Source organism: Lethenteron reissneri, chromosome 24 (assembly GCF_015708825.2).
Source record: "Lethenteron reissneri isolate LAM-NWPU_2019-01 chromosome 24, ASM1570882v1, whole genome shotgun sequence".
Taxonomy (NCBI): Eukaryota; Metazoa; Chordata; class Hyperoartia; order Petromyzontiformes; family Petromyzontidae; genus Lethenteron; species Lethenteron reissneri.
Window position 1 is genome coordinate 11,945,909 of NC_083802.1, and position 20,201 is coordinate 11,966,109.

General features: G+C 40.2%; 2 protein-coding genes across 9 annotated transcripts in view; one reads left to right on the top strand and one right to left on the bottom strand.

Moving 5' to 3' along the window:
- CCDC171 (coiled-coil domain containing 171) overlaps positions 1-10,255 on the bottom strand; it is a 37,567-nt gene extending 27,312 nt beyond the window's left edge. For 5 of the 7 annotated variants that reach the window (XR_009755577.1, XR_009755576.1, XM_061558276.1 and 2 more), the window contains exons 1-11: positions 10,085-10,255; positions 8,914-8,983; positions 7,137-7,287; positions 6,032-6,206; positions 5,347-5,537; positions 5,097-5,243; positions 4,862-4,954; positions 4,419-4,579; positions 3,891-4,029; positions 3,544-3,643; positions 1,958-2,064 (exon numbers count right to left, since the gene is read on the bottom strand). Coding sequence is in view for 5 of the 7 variants with exons in the window: in XM_061558276.1 (XP_061414260.1) it covers positions 1,958-2,064; positions 3,544-3,643; positions 3,891-4,029; positions 4,419-4,579; positions 4,862-4,954; positions 5,097-5,243; positions 5,347-5,537; positions 6,032-6,206; positions 7,137-7,287; positions 8,914-8,981 (1,332 nt within the window). In the remaining 2 variants the exon portion in view is untranslated. Of the gene's footprint in view, positions 1-1,957; positions 2,065-3,543; positions 3,644-3,890; positions 4,030-4,418; positions 4,580-4,861; positions 4,955-5,096; positions 5,244-5,346; positions 5,538-6,031; positions 6,207-7,136; positions 7,288-8,913; positions 8,984-9,955 lie in introns of all 7 variants that reach the window. The other 2 variants (XM_061558278.1, XM_061558277.1) reach the window with 2 other exon arrangements.
- Positions 10,256-15,062: 4,807 nt separating this feature from the next.
- On the top strand, positions 15,063-20,078 carry LOC133346598 (hepatoma-derived growth factor-related protein 3-like). 2 transcript variants are annotated; one of them, XM_061558281.1, is made up of 6 exons: positions 15,063-15,297; positions 17,007-17,080; positions 17,303-17,441; positions 17,640-17,840; positions 18,561-18,677; positions 18,958-20,078. In XM_061558281.1, exons 1-6 carry the CDS (start codon positions 15,226-15,228, stop codon positions 18,961-18,963), a joined length of 609 nt encoding a protein of 202 aa, XP_061414265.1. In that variant the 5' UTR covers positions 15,063-15,225; the 3' UTR covers positions 18,964-20,078. The 2 variants fall into 2 exon arrangements, with proteins under 2 accessions (XP_061414265.1, XP_061414266.1); XM_061558282.1 differs by lacking the exon at positions 15,063-15,297 and adding an exon at positions 16,876-16,920.
- The last annotated feature ends 123 nt before the right edge of the window (positions 20,079-20,201 follow it).

A 20,201-nucleotide genomic window follows, 5' to 3' on the forward strand; every position in this document is an offset into this window, starting at 1 on the left:
GCTCCACCACTCCACCTGCCAAACGAGGAGCAGCCACTGCCAAAGTGCCGCATCAGAGCAAGCATAAAATCCTATTCTGAAATATGAAGGACTGTTAGAATCACTGTTAACATCTGTCTTGTAGAGCATATGGCTCTTTAGGGGCATTCAGAGTCCTATCATCTACACCTACTTTTAAAACCTGAGCACATTTTTTAAGTGTTACATGCATATTTTTGTGCATCTTATAGGTTATTATATTGCAACATAATACGCTGACCAACACATGACCTAACACAAAAACCACATCCTGGATTGGGTTTACACTAAAACCTAGTTCAGCTGAATTCTGGATGGTATAAGAATCTGACATGTGAAAAAATGTAAGTAATATTCCTTGAATTGATACTGCTTCGCTACCTCAAATCCACCTGTGCTATAAACATCTCCAAAAAAGAGTTGCCAAACATGTAAACACGGTAACATCTGTTTCAAAGTAAATGTGGTGTGCTCCTATTTTTTTTTACCAATTACGCTCTCAAAAAGCTACAAGGATTTCTTAAAAACTGAAGGGACTCCAATGCTGTGCTCGTAATTAGACCACCAGATCACTCAGTGCTGCTGGCTTTTGGCCTCAGTCCCACTGTTGTGGTCTCCCGAGGCCCACACTTGGCCAGTAATGAGACTCTCTGGGTGAAACGCAGCCTGACCCTGGCTACACGGACCCCCGTATGGATCTCTGCAGATGCCTGCATGGACGCCCTTTCCCCCTCATCCCTCATCGCGACAGCACAAATTATCCTCGCTGAGTACATGCCGAGACGCACTCATTTGTCTCTCCCGTCTGTGGCAGCAGCAGCACTCTCTGGCTCTCCTGCTCAAGAACCACGTTAACTGCCGGAGGGTGGCCTCTCTGCTCGCAGATAATTTGCGGCGCGGAGCCAGGAACTGCAGTCCGAGCTGTCCCAGAGCAGGCCGTCTCGTGTCACCTCCGCCAGAGCAAGCGGCAATAAAGGCCCCTTTTCCAGATGTTCCATCAGTTAATCCAGCACGTAATGAAGTCATGCAGAGAGAGAAGATCAGGTTTATTAAATCTCAGCCTCTCTCCAAGCATCTGCTCGGTCATTACTTAAAGCACCAACAACAGATTTACAGCGCAGGGCCGCGGGGCAAGGGAAATTAACTAGGTGTGCTGAAACGGAGCCTGGGCCCCAAAGCACATCAATTATCCCGTCCTGGGCAGGGGGTGGTAGGACATGGTGCGAGCTGATCAGTGCCCCTCTTGGGCTGGCTAACAACCCAGGGTTGGCCTTAAAACTGCAACATAAATTCACAACGATAATTGCTTAAAATAAATAAAATAAAAAAATAAAAACTGCAAACTCCGAAGCATGATAAAATATACCTCAGAAATATTTGAGAGTGTAACTTTTTTCTTTCAAAACTACAAAATAATTCCTCTAAGTGTTCTACTTACTTGGAGACTGTGGCACATAGGAGCGCCAGCAGTGTACATATTATAAACAAATCTGTACTGTAGTGCCGCTGGCTACACCTGATTGTAGATGTGCAGATGACATTTTTATAATTCTTTTTATCCTACAGTCCAATCCTCCTGCAGTCAAATGCTGCCTCTTCACAGAGATTCCCCTAATCTAAATTCCTGCAGCCTCAGTGTGAAACTAGTTACCTTCATACTTCGATATTGAAAAAAAATACACACGGTCGAAAAATAAAAACTGCGTGTTCATTTACGTCATAAACCTGCAATTACTCTGCAATGGCTCTTGTAAGCAAGGGACTTAAAAACGAGTTGATGAATGCAACTGTTTGCGTAGCAATTGGAGCCTTTGCTCCCAGTGCCCACCCTGTGGCATCCTGCCGCTTCGCGGTAAATGACCGCAGGCTGTACGTCCCCTGCTGGGCTGCTTACAGTCATGCGCCCGCTGCAGCCATTCCCCCCCCCCCACCCCCTTACCTCGTTAGAGTTCTCTCGCAAGCGGCCCTGGTAATCTGTCAGGGTGAGCCGCAGGCTCTGCAGCACTGCCGAGGGACCCTGGCCCTTCTCTTGCTCCGTATGCGCCGCTGTTAAAAAGGGAAGCAAAAGATATGGAGAGAGGACACAAAAAGACAGCAGAGAGGGGACCGATGGTAGGAGCCGCAACATGTATCTCACCACGACATGATTAATTTAGTGCCTTGAAACCTGCAGCTTTCATACCGTGGAATTTTGCGAAAAGAAAGGCAATAAGAATGTAAAGTAAAAACAGCTAGCAGTTAGAAAACATAAATCTCAGGATCAGGCAAAAAAATACACGGAACAAGGGTATTTAATTATCAATGTATTTTTCAGTGAAGCTAAGTTAGTAGAAAGCTTTCGCTTCAGATATAAACCAAAAAAATGCAGTCAGCATGGAAATGATCCAAGAGAAAAGATGAAATAGCTTGAGATGAAGAAAATGTATTTCTCAAACTCTCCACATGCATTCCTTTCTACATGAATGATTTACTATTTAATAATTTAAATGTAACAAAAACAAAGCTTAAACCAGTGACATAAAATAATATGCAGAACAGGTACAGGAAGATGTGGTTTAACAAAGGAATGCCAATGGGATACCAAACAGAGGAAGCAAAATACAGATGAAACATCCATGGCAAGAGACATTAAATTGAATAAAAATGGTTACAGCAATAGACAGAGATGACAAGCCTAAGATGTCTCAGGCAAGTAAGAGCATGCAGCTTGCCAAGGCAGGAAAGAACACCCCTCTATTGAGGATATAAACATCTGTTTTTCAGCCACAAAACAAAAAACAAATATTTACATTAACACTTGGTTATGTTTACATGCAGAGGGTTTAAAGATTTTCATGATTATGGATAAGCAGTGTGATAATAACTCATGACCATGATTAGAAATTGATTAAAATATAATAAAAAATAACAATAATAAATAACATAAATAAAAACTACCCAAGCGTACCAAAACATATTAAGTCCCACAGTAGACATGATATCTCTGCAATGTTTGTTGCTGCAGGGGGTATCCTGCTGTCTTTACACAGATGAAAATCACATCACTTGCTGTTTACGTGCACAAGGCACTGTGACAGCCAGCTGTTCTACATTAACATTTAGTAAATTGTGCTTTTATTTCACAAGGGACCAAAATATTTCAGCCCTGACAAATAGTCCCAGCACTGCCAACTTTGATTAAATATTGTCATAAAACAAATTTTTAGAATTATACATATTCATTGTTTATAAATGCTGCATATAATTGCACTACTCTTTTGATGTGTCGTTGAAACTAAATAATTCAGTTTACTTAACGATGCCACATTTGTTGCAATGAATATTGCACTCGCAATTTAAAACAATATCACATTTGCAATATTTGCTTCGCACATTTTACTCGCACTCCAATTAGTGCCAAATGTACTGAATATTTTCTTTAATTTCAAAGGTTAATGTAATTGATTTAACATTTTAAAAAAATACATTTTTAATAAGCACATTTTAAAGAACAAGACATCAGCAGTCTTTAAAACTTCAACAGACCAGGTGTCAAGGAACCGATTCCAAAGTTCTCCAGCAACATGTCCAAATCTCGGATGTGTCTCCCATACGTCTCTTCCAGGTACGCCTGCCTTTTCTTGGCCTATACGGCAGAAAATCCATCATGCACATATTTCACTCTTCACCCTTTGATCACATCCATATTCACCTATGGTAAATCTATATAAGATGAACACAATACAGAATATTATACCATTTCTTTCATTAAGCACAGGAGACGCACGACGTATCTGTGAACTAGTTACCGGGTATATTTGTTCAATTTACAGACGTGATCTTTTCAGAGCTAACAATAATTGTAATAATAATGACACTGCAGGTTTCTTTACCAAGTTAAGCTCTTTGTTGAAGTTGGCTGAGATTTTCTCATTTGTCTGCAGCTGTATTGAGAGATCTGCGATATTTTTCTTCTTGTCTTCCATCTCCTGGGACATCTGCTTCACCGTGGCCGCTGACTCCTTTTCAAATCTGCATGTATAGTAAATTAACTGTTGTCTCAAAAAGTAACTTGGATGATATTTTGGCACAAAAATCAAAGCAGTATTACATAGATGTTCCACTTGTCCAGAGAATTTTGAATTTTTTGGAACTAAACTATGATCAGTTCAGGGGTTATCCTCAAAAATGTTTCCCGAATACGTATATCTACCAAATTAATAAATACCACGTGTGTTGTTCATGAGTTTTCTAAACGCATTTGTACTCTTAAAGTTTAGAATCCATAGACATTTTAGACTGTGGAATTTTAGACAATCCACGCCACCAAGGAATAGTCACCATGTCTGGGAAGCTATCCCAATTTCACACACAGACTTCATATTAAGCACGGCTGTGGTTTGAGCACACACCACACTTACTGGTGCAGACGCTCAGCGGTTTGTTGCACCTGTGCCCTTTCCTTCTCATAGGCCATTTCCAGCTGTCTGAACTGGTCTCGGATCATCTCCAAGTTGGACTCGGCACTGCTTCTGGCCAACCTCTCTACCTCTAGCGAGGCCTCCAAGTCCCTGAGGCGCAGCTGCAATGGCCAAAGACAAAGTAAAATATAACGTAACATTCTTAGCAGGTTAAAAACTACCTCTTTCAAATGAACTACAGGTCTAACAGGTACTTTGTAGAACACATTGAATTACTGAGCAAACGAAAGCCTGATAAAAGACTCAAGTATAATCGTGTGAAACCACCCACGTTTATTGTTTTATGGATAGTCAACTCGTTCATTGTGTGCAATTATTTCAAGCAAAACGCTGGTGTTTTAGCACCCTCTGCTGTTGATTTGCATAACAACAGCCACACATACCTGCACTATTTCTGAGTTAAACTTAGATTCCAGATGAGAAGCACGTTCTGCCTCATTGCTGTCTTCCAAGCTCCTCAATCTCTGCTGGGCAATCTGCAGAAAAAAAACTCCATAAATAAACTGTAAAAGCAAACGTCAATGTATATGTCCGTAAAAGTAGTTATATTTTTTCCCAGGCACTGACAACCACGTTATACATTTCACGAGTGATATACAAGCAACATTTCCTAATTACCTCTAAATCTTTTTTCATCTTGGCCTCCCTTTGAGAAAAAGACTCAAGTTCACAAGTTTGCCGACGCAAAACTTCACTCTGATTGCATTTTTCTTCTTCCGCTGAATGCAGAGTGGACTGAAGTTTAGTCAGCACCTCCTTCTGTTCCTGACCCACAGGAGAGAGGTGTTGGCTTTGATCATAGCACTGCCATTTCAATTAATCGAGTGACAACCTTCTTCGTAGTCATATTATTTCAAACACTTGGTACCTTTATAACTTGCTCTAGTTGGACACGTTCAGCGGAAATGCGTTTAGTCTGAGAGTGACTGTCTTTGTTTAATTTCTTCTGGCTGTCCAAATCCAGCCGAAGCCTGCACTGCTCTTCTTCTGCCGTCTGTTTGCAAATCCTCAGTGCTCGCTCCAGGTCAGACACCTTCTGCTGCAACTCTAAGGCATACGCTGTAAACGCATGTTATACACATGCATATAAATGTCACTGCGGTACATACAGCACTGTAGTTTTAAACAGGGCTTATAGTTTTTAATAATTACATTTGCTGAATCACCAAAACTTAAATACCTCATGTTGTATTCACACGGCTCATGCTGTGCACAAACTATCAGTGTGATGGCAAATGAGTGCTTTTTTATGCCACTTGCACGACTGTGGTAGGAAATATCAGTTGAAAAGCACAGCAGGCACTCCGTGGATATGGGATGCCTGATTCCCTACATGTTGCTAAGAAAATAACATTCTTTATATATATAAAAATCTAAATTCTGTGTATTAAAACTTAGTTCACTGTAATATGTGTTATTTATTACAAATGTCTTGCTATGCCAACAAATATTACAGCTTTTTAACTCTGTGGAATTTGTTCAGCAAATGTAAAAGCAGACATAATAATTGCATGCTGTGTCATTGTTTTGGAAACAAAACAGGCAAAACATACCTTTCATCTCATCATTTGTTTGAACAGCAAGCACGATTTTCTCCTCAAATAGGCGTTTTTCCACACATGCTTCTTTCCTGCTCAGGGCCAGGTCATATTCCAAATCCTGTCGAAGTGCCTCACCCTTTTCCAGCTCAGCTCGTAGCCTCATCACCTGACTGTCCAAAATTAGGACCTACATATATGAAAATGCATACACAAATACGCACAGGTACAATCAACTGCGCAGTTATACGTAAGAACGTGCTTTGAAAAGTAAACTAAGGTACACATTACGCGAACATAATTATATCGAAAATCTTCTTAAATAAATACCTATCATCCTATAATCATATTATTGACACTCCCAAATCTATCTGCACAACATATATTATCCTCTCAATGATTCTTCATATTACCCGAGATTTTGCGTAGGAAAAAATGGTGAAGCAAAAATGGTGGCAAATTCATCCTAATTTCCAAGCCTTTACACAAAGAGGATCGACTGGCAAAACATGTATGCTATTTGTTTATCCACACTTTCTGGCTCAGAATATATGAACCACCCACAGCAACCCCACATCACATCAAAAGAGAGGAGGTGCAGTGTATACCTAAATAAATAGACGATAATTGGAAACTAATTAACAAAATAAATTAATAATCACATTTAGTTTTGTTTTGCTGTTGGGCCAATTGTGTTGACAAGTATTTATTATCTGACATGGCTCAACTATCTCAATCTGTCCAGGGCTGCTGATAATCAACTGCAGATTAAGTCAACAGAGGCCTCAATTAGATACCAATACAAGATATCAATAATGAACATTTCAAATTGGAATTCATGCTATGGTTTTGATTTCTAACAATACTTTCCCTAATTGTACATGAAAAACATATCTACTGTTTGTCATTGTATGGCATAACTGTACCTCCATAGCCAAATATTTCCTTTGTAACAGATCGTTCCTGGCACATGGGCTGGCAACGGCAAAGGTCCGGTTGCCGAACATTGTAATTTCCTTCGAAAAACACTGTGTGTAGCTGATCTCAATAAAATTAAGCCTCCAATAGTTCCATACCTACAAAATCAAACATGTAAAACAGATATTCAAGTGGCATTTACCTCTTGATTATGTTTGCTTGTAAGCTCGACCTTTTCATTCTCAGACTGGTTTAGTTTCCGACGAACGTCTGTGATTGTCTCATATTCAGCTGCATTATCTGCCTGTAGTTGCCTTAGTTGAGACTGCAAAAGATGTACAGTGTCCTGCAACCTAAAAACAACCGGATACAATTAGTAGTCATATGTAAACACTGAAAAGCAAATACGCACTGTGTAGTGTAAAAAAGGTACATTTTATTAAATAACATATATTTGAAAACCAGATAAGAAACCTCGTTAGATGCATACTTAATGCCAATGAACACTGAAAAGGCAGAATAGAGTTTCACGACAAATAAAAGTTCCAAAAGTCTCGAAATGAAAACTTTCCAAATAAAAATAACGCTGCAAAACACCATACAGTGCTGTATTACGGCTTCAGAGTGACAAAATAGCAGTACGGTATTCCTATTCTTCAAATTCAAGTATTCATATTCTGTGGACGCGATACTTCTTTGTCGGGATGGCGACCCAGCCAGCATAATTTTGGTTTCAATCATCTAGAATCCTACACGTGTTCGACTTTGAATCCATGACCATCCACCAGCGGTTGTCACCATTAAACATGCCAGCCAAGGCAATGTTCCAGGGTGTGGCACTGCAGTTGCAAAAGCTGCTACTTAAAGCCACTATATGGCAAACTGACTCAATCGTCAGGACAAACTGCAAGGAAACCACCCTTGCAGATGTTTATGTTGGTTATGAAAATTTTCCTATCTTTTAAGCTCACCAAATCAATATTCTGCGCTTATGTGCATGTGTCACTCACTACCTCAAGACATTGTATCGGAATATAGCAAAAACAACAATTATACTGTAACTCCTTAGGGGCCGTCCATAAATGACGTCACGCACCTAGGGGGGGGGGGTCAGACATTTGTGACGAGACGATGTGTGACGAGGGGGGGGATGAGAAATGTGACGTCACATCAAAATGCGATTTGAAGCATGTTATATTTTTTGCGGGGGGGGGGGGCGCAGAGCTTTGTGACGTCATATTTCAGGGGGGGGGGGGTCTAAATTTTTGTGACGCCGTGTGACGAGGGGGGGGGGTCAAAAATCGTCCATCACATGACGTCATTTATGGACGAGCTCTTATACAATGTGGTCGTTTTGGGTGGTCAAAGGTATCGTGAAAATAAATTGAAAGGGTTACTAAGAGATGCTGCAAGGGTTGGCGAAAATAATGGAAGAGGCAGGGATGAGATGCGGAGACTTGAGAAGAGGAACTGGAGAAATGTTGGAAAGTACGAGTAAAGTTAACCAAGTGATGTTTTGGCAGACAACTGGCAATCGTGTGAAAACCACATAGGAATCCCTGATGACATACAGTACTCGAATTTAACCAACTCTGTATATCATGCTAAACCAACCGTTCCATGCATTTGCAATACAGTCGTTAAAAACTATTGTTAAAAAATTAACCCGTAAAAACTAAGTTTTTCACTATAAATCCTTTATATGCGTGGCATCGGTTTTATTTTATTATTCATTTCTGTTTTTCTTGAGTAAGAGTTTCATTTTTATCACATTGGTATTTTAAATTAAATATGTAAAAACAAATGTCCTTAAAAGTGGAAAATTTTGGAGAAAAAAATTTCACCAAAATAAATTGTCACGCACAACGAGTCTGTGTGCAAAATGTCAGCTCGATTGGATCACGGGAAGTGGGTTAAAAAACGAAGCGCGCAAGCAAGCAAGTGAACTTAATATAAAGGATTTAAAAAACGGCACATACCCGTGTACGTCGTGGTCGCTTCTGTCAGGGTGCAGCGACTGCGTTAAATCACTGCTGACAGCCTCCATATCTGTGGATTAATGACAATTACATATTCTTCAAATGTTTACCAGCAACAGAACAAAACACATTGCACTAGCTGTACTAAATTGTTTCCAGCGGCACTCATGAGTGTCTCCAACCTCCGATAAAAGTGGCGCGATGCTCACCTCTTGCCTCGATCCCGAGTCATTTTGGAAATTCCACATTCCCGCGGCCGGGGCCACTGTCTCCGTTAGAAAAGCCGTTAAGTTTATGGATCCTGTTCGGATGCTAACGATGTTAACCAGAGCACTGCACTCTACAATAAGTACATTGTCTCGTTTGAAAGGACAGCAACCGCACCAACACAACTGATTGCAAGAGTTGTGCCAAAAAGTATCGGTTACATTAATAACGATTGCATTTGTTTTAAATGTCACTCAACAATGCACCCCAGCACTGGCCACCGTCTCTCTGCTCTGTCTGTCGCCTGATGAAGCTAGTTGTAATTACTGGCGAAACGTCGTACTCAGATTGTAAATGTTGTGGCTTTGCTCTCCAACACACCTGTGTGCTGTACTAGTAACCAATTGCCATGTTCTATTTACGTGACAACCCTTACTAATTGGCTGTGTCGGGTGGTGGCGGGTATAAGGACACTGATATAATTTACGCGATCTAACCCAAAACAAACCTGTATTATTGATGATATTGGTCGCGAAAGCCTGCTACGTGTTACACCGGCGTCGTTGACCGTTTGGGCTATCGTCGCTTATACCATGCACCACTGCCAACGCAGTATCATCAAACAAACACAATGAAAGCAAACAAACAAATGTTCATCAATCACAAAACTACGACAACACGGTGGCGTAAGCTCCTTTTCCTTGCGTTGCCACGGCAATGGGAGACGCCGCAGCGCCCGGGGGGTGACGGGCGATGCCAAATAAGAAGCGCGGCAACCTAAGCGGGAACACGCGGAGCACCGGGTGTGCGCTGCGGCGTCCTCTTAATTAATCACCTTCTCACGGACTATCTCTCTCTCTCTAATCTCTCTTCTCGAGGTCGCGCAGGGAAGTTGACAGGGTGAGGGGACAGACAGCCACGCGGAGCACCGGGTGTGCGTTGCGGCGTCCTCTTAATCCATCACCTTCTTCTCACGGATTCTCTCTCTTCTCTCTATTATCTCTTCTCGAGGTCGCACAGGGAAGTTGTCAGGTTGAGGAGACGGACAGGCGCCGGTCTTCTTCACCACCACCCCCCTCAGCTGTTCTCTTCACCGCCAGCAGTCGACGGAGCGCACGCTTGAATCGGACGCCATTTTCTCCCGTTGGCTGTAATCGCCACTTCCGGCAGCGCGCTGATTGGCCGGTGGAATGAGCGACGCGTGCTGATTGGCCGGTGGGATGAGTGACGCACACGGTGGGGGGGGGGGGCGTCACGCGGAATCCCACCCCGCCCCCCACGCAAACAGCTGTTCTACATTCTGTGCTGCAGGAGGAATCCGATGAGCCATGAAGCTCTTTTTTGCAGACGTCGAGTAAAGGGGGGCGGGTCAGAGCGTTACAAAGACAAACAATAAAAAAAATCACGATAGGAGTGCAAAGAATAAGAAATGTAAATAAATAACTTAACAAAAACATACAAAACTATGCCATAAAAATATGAATTCCTGCAGTCACGAAAGCTTTAAGTCAATATTTATGCTATTTTGTTTTTATCTTTCGAGGTAAGGCCCACTGAGATGTTTGCTTCTTTTTTAGAAGCGACCTGGCCACAGATGATAGCTCAACTCGACATATTTGTTATTAACATTGTGGCCTTAAAAGGAAAACAATTAAACGTTATTCATATATGAATAGAGATATTCAGGCCCCTTCGCTGCAAAGGGCAGTCTCTAAGGGGCCGTCTATAAATGACGCCACGCAATTTTGGACGATTTTGACCCCCCCACCCCCCCTCGTCACGCAGCGTCACAAAAAGTCAGACCCCCCTCAAATATGACATCACAAAGCTCTGCCCCCCCCCCCAAAAACTATATTTCCATTTTGAAAATAAAACATGCTTCAAATCGCTTTAAACTATTGTCATTGTAGTGCGTATTTAATGTGGCGCTGCACTCTGATGTTGTAGGAGAAACATTTAATAAAAAGGCTATTTAAATAAGTAGAACGTGTTGTCTATATTTATTTAAAGTTGCGTGACGTTATTTATGGACGGCCCCTTATTGACAAATCTGTTGAGTTTTGTTATTTGTGCTTGTGTACCGCTGGTTACACAGTATGGTACCATCAAATCATGTGTTTCTCATTGAAATACTGCAGTGGGGAGTGGTGGTGCAGCGGTTAGCGCACTATCTTCTAGAGCTCCCTAGAATGGCATGGGCCCCCACCCTTCACCAACCTGCATTGACCGGCGTGGTGAAGTATGGTCAAACAACCCTCATGACCAACATCGTTCAGTAGGCCCTCATCCAGTCGTAGATTAACACAGAGGCTGTACACGTTCAGTGACCAACAGAGTGAGTTTATTCGCTGGGGTGTTTTTCTTGCTTTAAGAGGATTGATTCCCTTCTGTTTTTAACTATCACCACTCGTAGGTTTCCCAAGTGAGCAATGTGAGGACTAACGTTGAAAAATCTGCTGAAAAGCTAAATTTGACATGTCAACCAACAGCCTTTCACTTTCTTTGACAGACCGTTAAAGCCCCCATTACTCACTTTTCTGAGCTCTATTTAACACGAACTCTCACCTCCCATAATATTTTACTGCAATCAATAGAACCCCATAGCGTTATAGTGCCTTTTATGTCCTTTGTGGCAATAACCCTAATCCCAAACTTCGTGTGAATGTTATCCACTTTTTTACGCGAACCACATCAAATTTATTGTATTTTTTACATGAGGCCACCAGTACAATCTTCATTGTGTCGGCCAGAATTTGATACGTTATTGTATGTGCTCACAATTTGACGAGCCAATTTGACATCACGGTTTTGCCAATAAGTTTGTGAAACCAACATGAGTTCTCTTTTCAGGGCACTCGTGGCGAGACAAGGTTAGTACTGGATTGTAACTCAACATTTTATCATCGATCTCGTACTGGCATCGGTAAGTTCCAGCTTACCTTGCCCATGCTCAACCTGATGCTCACGGATCGCGGACTCGATGATGGGGACCATGCCAGGATACCTGGCGAGGGGCGATGGATCATGAAACCTGAAGGAGCATTCTAAACGGGCCCATTGACGGCTTAATAACGACGAATATTTAAAGGAGATTGTACACCCAATTATTAACTGCAGTAATTAACAACTATGATGAAATTATCATTAAATTCCACATTATTAACGGAGATATACGTAGGGTATTGTAAGTAATTGGAGACAAATGGTGGCATTGCTGAGGGTCTGAAAATTAGTGTGGCATTGAAAATAACTACGCAGAATACCTATGCATTGATTTCATAAATGTAAGAAATTGTGATGCTCCTCAATTAATGTACCGTACTTCATGACAGAGCAGCTTCAGTATTACAACAGGGACAAAGTGGACACATAAAATAGCCTCATATTGCTTTCACATGGTTTGGAAATTACCCTCACTTGGAATGGGGTTCTGTGATTTCATCTTCTTTCCCCGGAGGTAATGTTTAAAAAGAGCTTAGGTTTTATGAATTGTTAGAATTTATAGAGATATTGACTTTAATCTTTGACATCGGAAAGAAATGACCCTGAGAGTTGAACCCTCGCTTCACATATAGAGACCACATCACAACTCGGTGCTGATGTTTGCAATGACACAGCTGACTGCTTGTTGGGTTATGCAGGATACCTGGATATTATCCATCATTGTATACTTGTAATCATTATCATCAGCCAAGATGAAGCCACCACTGGGCTGGACGAATGCATCCGCAAGCTGCCACCATCTCTCACAATCCTGCGATGTGCTAATCCACCTCGCACTCGTGCACGATCTGATTTCTACGCTCCATCTTCTTGGTTGACGTTTTCTGGGACAGATTATATTCGTTGTCTGCCACTCCATCACTATTCTTCACCACTGATCATCAAGCCCATTTGTTTATTGATGGAGAATGCGTGTGCACGTGTCCGTGACTGTGTGTGGTAGTGTAAGCGGTCAGTGGTCTGCTCTACGAATTTTGGCAACCTGAGTTCGATTCCCGCTCACGACCAACACCTCCCCTAGGTTGACTCAGCCTCAAATGAGTACCTGGTGCATTGTGTAAGCATCGCCATTCTACCATACATTGAAATAACTTTTAATGAACAGTATTTAACCAATTCGAACTGTTTTTGTAAAAAAACGTTTATGTAATACTTTAATATAGTGCTGTATAAATACAATATTGTATAGATATACACCGTTAACACGATACACTAGCATCCTGAATGTAGGGGAGAATTATATTCAGTAACATTGCTACAAAATTACAAAGATGAAAATATTTGTATTTTCATATGTACTGTATTGTATTGCAGGAAAGTAGGAAGTACGACAACCTTGAGTCGATTCTAATGTAGTCATCCATGACTAATTCTATAATGAAAATTAAATCCATTAAATGGTCAGCTAAATGGGAAAATTATTAATTACTTCTGAATTGATTATGAAGCAACACAGGCTGAAAATAATTTCAGAATTTTAACCAGTTCTGTACGTTCGTTTATTTGCATCTTAAATCTATCAAAAAGCAATGTTTGGCACTGACAAACATAGATGGCCTCCCCCCTCCACATACTCATTCCCCATTGGCTCTAACTTGGGATGGGCAAAAAAAAAAACATTGATACATCGGTGACACTAATGTTTTGCCTCCGATGTATATGAATGTTTTGATCCTTCAACAACAGCCTCGTGACACTGTATTTTTCCTATGAAATTATTATTAATTTGTTTTCCGATTTCTCATGGAAAGTAACGTATTGGGTGTTTTATTTATCGTTGCTCCTGAATCACAGCCCTCTCACGTTTTATTACATGGGGGACTCGAATGACCCAGGCTCCAATAACCCTAAAACTTCATGTAATTCGGGGATTACACGGAGTTTGCTGTACCTCTCGATATCGGCGGAGACCATTGATCTTAAAATCCGCGGATTTATGGATCTCTTTGGCGAATTCTTGCAGTAATCATGAGCGTACGGCGCCGGCGCGAAATATCGCGAATTATGGAATCAATGTCCGCGGTGCGCGCGAATTTAAGCTATTTTGTAACCCATTGTTTCCTCTAAACAATAAACAACGCCTTTGAATATTCACTTTTTTTTTAAGTCGAACCTAAAAAAAAAATCTATTTTTTTCGATAATGGATATCGATTTTCTTTTTTACTTTACATATATCCCACCATTAACGATTTTAGTAGCAATTCACGAATATTCACATGTAATGCATTTAAAAAACTGCATATCTGTCAACCCATACGTTTTACACGTATAGTTGTTGTACAGGAAAATTTAGTTTTCAGGTCCACATGGCGTACAGCCTTTTCAAAACGGGCAAAAAAAATGTGTTTATCTATTTGTTTGTGTTTCTCCCTCGATATGGGACGTTGTAGGATGAACGTTGATATTTATTAGGGCACAGGGTGACCAATAAGATCTGAATTGGTCTGTAATAAGAAGGCTGTCATAAAGGGTTTTATAGGTATGCCTTGAACTGTAAAAAATAAGACAACTAAATGGCTGTTGCTGCTGCTGCTGTAGTAAACATTTATTATTTAGAATTCCTAAAAGCTGAGAAGCATTCATGTTTTTTACAATAAGTTTGCCTGCACGTTCTCAATCTTAATTTTCAAAGTCTCGATTCAAAAACAATCTCTCTTTGACCGCTCTCGGCCGCCGTAACCCATTCCAGATCGTTACGGGTGAGCGCATCTCATCGTGCGCGGTGGGGGGGGGGGGACGAGGTCAGAACAATTCATTTTTAAAAAATCCACCACTCGTTGCGTCGTACGCCCATTAACCAAACATCACAATAACTACGTAGCGCTACGTTATTTAAATTAAATGTCGTGTGTTCACAAATTTAAAATATAATTGTACTGTTGGTGACAATGGGTTACCGACCACGAACACCATCAAATTCATCTTCTCCTCACCCTCCCCCAACGTCGGGCGCGCAGTTGGATTCGCCCAAAGCGAGGCTCCGCGGCGTAAAGGCGCGCATTGTTAATGCCTCTTAATCAATTATAAACAACAAACATCAACAACAACAAACGCAAACAGCACAACCCCCCCCCCCCCCAGCCTTCGTCTATGCTCTAACCATGGCCCGAACGTTTCAGCCGGGTGACTTGGTTTTCGCTAAGATGAAGGGCTACCCGCACTGGCCTGCCAGGGTAAGAGCGCTGTGGCCGCCAAAACCACCACCACCACCACCCCCTTCTCCGGTCCTTTTGCGCCGTCTGTCGATTCTCCGTGGCGTTAAGGGAAGCTTAAGAATATGATGGTCGCATGGGTAAGGGGAGGGGGGCGTAAAGTTAGTCATCCTGCTGCCTGCGTGCATGCAAACGCCCGCTGCTCGTGGTGGTCGAGGCAGATCGGCTTTAAAAGTTGTCCGCGGCCTGGCGCGGGCTTTTTCGTCCGGGGCCCGGCTCGGTACGCGATGGTTTTGCACGGATGTTTTTTATTTTATTCATCGTTTGCACATGCATTGCAGCTACGGTGCAAAGCTCGTGCATTTTGAACCGATGTGCAATGATGCTTTTTGCACGTGAAATGTACGGGGAAAGGCTCACACACTGCCAGGGGACGTATTTTTAATAACGTGGCCGTAGCGGAAAATGTCATGCGCTGATGATTTATGTGCGGCTACATAAATCTGAATTCGGTTACAGGCAAACGTCATGCATTTTAATTGATGCGCACGAATTGCGTTTATACCTGAAAGCAGGTACGGACAAACCTCATGGCAGGGGGGCATCTGTAACAGCTGTAAAGGCAAACCTCGTGCGCTGGTGCGGTGATGAATTTGCATGAATCTGAATAGTTACAGGCTTTTTGCACCGACGTGTTCGTATCGTTGCTTCTAAATACCGCTGCGGGAAAACTTATTTTTGCAATGACATTAGATACATGTATACACAAACATCGTGTATTGGCCATTGTGTTTTGTTGCTATAAAAAAGGGGGAAATCTATTCTCAATTGTGTACATGTTTTGTACCCGAGTGCAAGTACAGACAAAACTTGTTTCCATTTATTACAGGAAGCATCTTAATACTGCACATGCAAAACCGCACGTGTTTGGTGCCAAGGGTCCTTTCTGAATCTTGGAAAACTTATATCTGCATAAATGTCGCAAGCCCTTTATCAATTTTGTAACAGCCAACTTGAAACTATATTCAAATTAATATGAATTCAAATATAGTTTGCATGTTTGTGTGCATGTAGGCTTAAAATGGTAATTATTTTACTCAGGATATTGCAAATTTTAAATTAGTGCATCCGTTTGTCAGTTAAACTTCCAATTCCCTCCCTCACCATGATGCATACATATAATCCAACGGCGAATCACAGATATATGGAACTCCCAATACTACTGGGCTGCAATGTGATCAGGAGATAACACAGCTATTGGCTTATGAACCTCGTACTCAAAACATTCCTTAAAATTGATGTCTATAATCATCATAGGGCAGGATCCTTTGGAAAATATTGTGCTGAGATTCAGTGATACTTTCCTGGATAAAATACATTAATTATGGTGATATACATTCCCACTGGCGTTATGCATGGAGCCCAATTTCTATATTGATTGCATTATACAGTATAAACAAAACGCACAAGGTCCACCAAAATATAAAATGATACAATAGTGTGTATAAACAAAACGCACAAGGTCCACCAAAATATAAAATGATGCAATAGTGTCTGGTAAATGTGCAATTTGATTTTACAGATTGTGACTTGAGACTGCATTCATTGCAGCACATGCGTACAGTGTTGCACATTAACAGCTCAGTAAGTATTGCACATGCACAACACAGTGGCTTTATCTCCTTAAAACAACACACCGTATTTTCACTTGAATTGTGTGGTGTGTGCAGATCGACGAACTTTCCGATGGAGCCGTAAAACCGCCAAACAAATATCCCATATTTTTCTTTGGCACCCATGAAACGTAAGCCAAAACACCATTGTGTTAATCATATACAGTAAACTACTCTATATTATAATTCACATAGTAAATAAATACACCGTATATATGCTGCATATATGTGTACAACAGATACATTTTTGTGTTGCTATCATTGTAAAATAAGTTGCTTCCTTACTGACTGTAAGGGATTTAATTTCTGGCCACGGTGTACAAGTCAATAACTTATTGCATATGTTTCATTAGTGCCTTCATCAACGCAAAAGATATCTTTCCATACAAAGAATACAAGGACAAGTTTGGAAAGCCAGGGAAGAGGAAAGGATTCAACGAAGGACTATGGGAAATAGAAAACAATCCCACAGTAAAGTTCAGAGGAAATGAAGTAAGTGATTACTTGGGATGAAAGTTCCTTGGAATAAATGCAAGCAATATTTAAATACAGCAGAGGGGGCCAGAGGACGTAACATCAAGCACAATGTTTTGCTCTTTGCTCTCATGGATGTAAATGCACTTTTAAAAAATGTTTTCTCCTGCTTTTGTGTGTTTTTTTGTTTAATTGTGCACTGATTCTTTGCATTAGGAGCAGTCGGGCTCTTCTGAAACGGAGCAGGATCAGAAGGGCGAGAAGGTGGAGGAGAGCAGTGATGAGGAGGGCAAGTTGATCATTGATGAGCATGGGAAGGAGAAAGAGAAGGAAAAGGAGAAGGAAAAAGACAAAGATAAGGAGAAAGATAAAGGAAACAAGCTTGCTGTAAAACGGAAGAAGTCTCCAAATGAAGAGGTTTTTATTTTAAGTTGATGTTACTTTCCAGATACAGATTAGCTTTAGGTTTTTATTGATGCACAAATTAATGGATTGTGTTTTTTTTATTGAAGTGTTTAATCCTGAAGATGTTAGTTTTAATAAACTTAAAATGTATATAGTTATTTTGACCATTATAGTTATATTTATGTAAATTACATCACTTGCGATATTGATCATTAACAGTGTACAAAACTAGCACACTTTCCACATAGACACCAATAAGGTTGATTACCGGCCTTCACAGTCTGGTCACAGTAAATGAAATTAGCTGCTTAGTCGTGTAAAAACTCAACAATTACGATTTTATTTCTTGTATTTCATGTTCTCTTACTGCTTGCATAGGAAGGCTGTATCTTAATTAAATTGCTTTTAAGATTTAAAAAAATCCAATTATACATTGTTACAATTAATTAGTTGGTATAACTATCAGGCTAAGTTGACACTTTTACATTCGTTACCAGGCTCATAAGTAACAACTTTTTCCTGGCCCTATATGTAGTTAATATTTTGATCTGTAAGCTTAGCATTCCATCCTGCTTTACGAGCAGTTGAATGTATCTGCTATTAAGATTTAAGGAAAAACTTTACTAACAAAGGTATGAAAAAGGAAATCACATAGCTTGTCTTGTTACAACTATGATCACGCATTTAAAATTAAGCTAAATAAAATGTATGTTATATATATTTTTTCTCAAGTCAGGGAAGCGGACAAGGTCAGATGACCAGGAAAATAAAGAGGATCAAGACAGTAATTCGGAGCACGAGCAAAACACGGAGCAGGTTGCAAACTCTCCAGAAAAGCCCAGCGATGAGGTGACCTGTTACGATAAAAAAATCATTGGGATGCTTTGAAGGACACCTCAATAACATTGGATTTGCAATCATCATGCCTCATGTATTTTTCTTACTATGTAAGAACATGACCATAATTTCCATGGCATATTTTTATATCAAATGTGTTTGCATAACAAAAAGTTTAATATTGCATAGTCCATTGTAATTGTTTTAAATATAACCAACAACTGATGGCATATACAGAGTATTCAAATATGCTGAACACTCATTCAACTTGTTTTCCTTTTTTTCTTTTCAGACTTAATTCTGTCAACCAGAAGTCAAATTATACATTAATTATTCTGGTATGCCACCTTCAAGTGAACATTTCCTTTGTGCACCAGTATGCCAATTTTAAACTGCTTATGTATTGTCCAGAATCATGTGGTATTATCTCACTGAATACCAGTTTTCAGTGTTTTACTGTGCTTTGTTTTGTATTACCTTAGGCTTTGCTGGTTTGCGTTGTAATAGCTCTTTTGTGTTGCATATCTAAATTGCCTTTCAATGTATATGTAATGCATATTAGTTGTGAAAATATAGTTTTACTTTTGATCTGCTTTATAAATGTTTCAAAACAAGTTTTCTATCCATGTCTGTGTATTTGCAAATAAATGTAGTGTAGAAAATGCATCTAAAAAACATAATGTAAAAGTTTTATAACAGATTTTTGTTGCAAATGACGTGGGTTTTTACAAACAATACACTTAAAATGTACAGCAAAGTCATGTTCTGATGAGTGTTACATTTTATTTTAATTGGTATAATTGCAGTTAAACACTTAAATTCCTGTGGTTTTGTTAGTGTCCTAAATTCGGATAGACTGAGAATCTGATGTGATGTGATTTGTTGTATTATGTGACTGCACATATTCCAGGGGATTGGAATTGATTTTATGACTGCGTATTTCTTTTATGAGTCTGTTTACTTTATCCCCATTCATTCATGTAGTGTTACCACTTTTGTTAATGTAATTTCTCTTTAAATAAAGTGTACACTGTACTCTGAAAGCTTCATTATGCAGTTTATCTGCCGTAGCTAAGTGTTAAAGTAGTTATAAATCACACTTCATACGAATAAATTGTGTGTGTGTGGGTGCATAACAATGATGTACAATGATACGAAAATGTATGTGTAACACACGATAATGTGAAAAGACCACAAATGGGGACCAGCGCCCAAACATGTTTGAGATTGTGAAAATGTGGTTAAAATTTAAAGATAAGCTCCCAAAATTACTCTGGTTTGTCAAAAAAGTGTATTAAAACATGCTACAGTATAGACAACATGAATGGGTGAAATTGGGGAAAGCAGCGAATGGCACAAACGAAAATGTAAATTACAGCAAATTGTGATGTATAAACATTATCTTCCTTTTCACTGGACTATGCCTCAGTTTTTCAATTTGCATAGTACATTTGTGGCATACGTGTAAGTTGTGTAGCTGTTAGGCTCTCAAAATATTTTCAACAAGGGTATACAATTGAAATGTATGATAGGGAC

Excerpts from the sequence above, each read along its gene's own strand:
- LOC133346598 (XM_061558281.1), top strand. The coding sequence starts at position 15,226 with ATGGCCCGAACGTTTCAGCCGGGTGACTTGGTTTTCGCTAAGATGAAG. Across the intron at positions 15,298-17,006 it reads ACCCGCACTGGCCTGCCAGG|ATCGACGAACTTTCCGATGG; the intron begins GTAAGAGCGCTG and ends TGGTGTGTGCAG. Across the intron at positions 17,442-17,639 it reads TAAAGTTCAGAGGAAATGAA|GAGCAGTCGGGCTCTTCTGA; the intron begins GTAAGTGATTAC and ends TCTTTGCATTAG.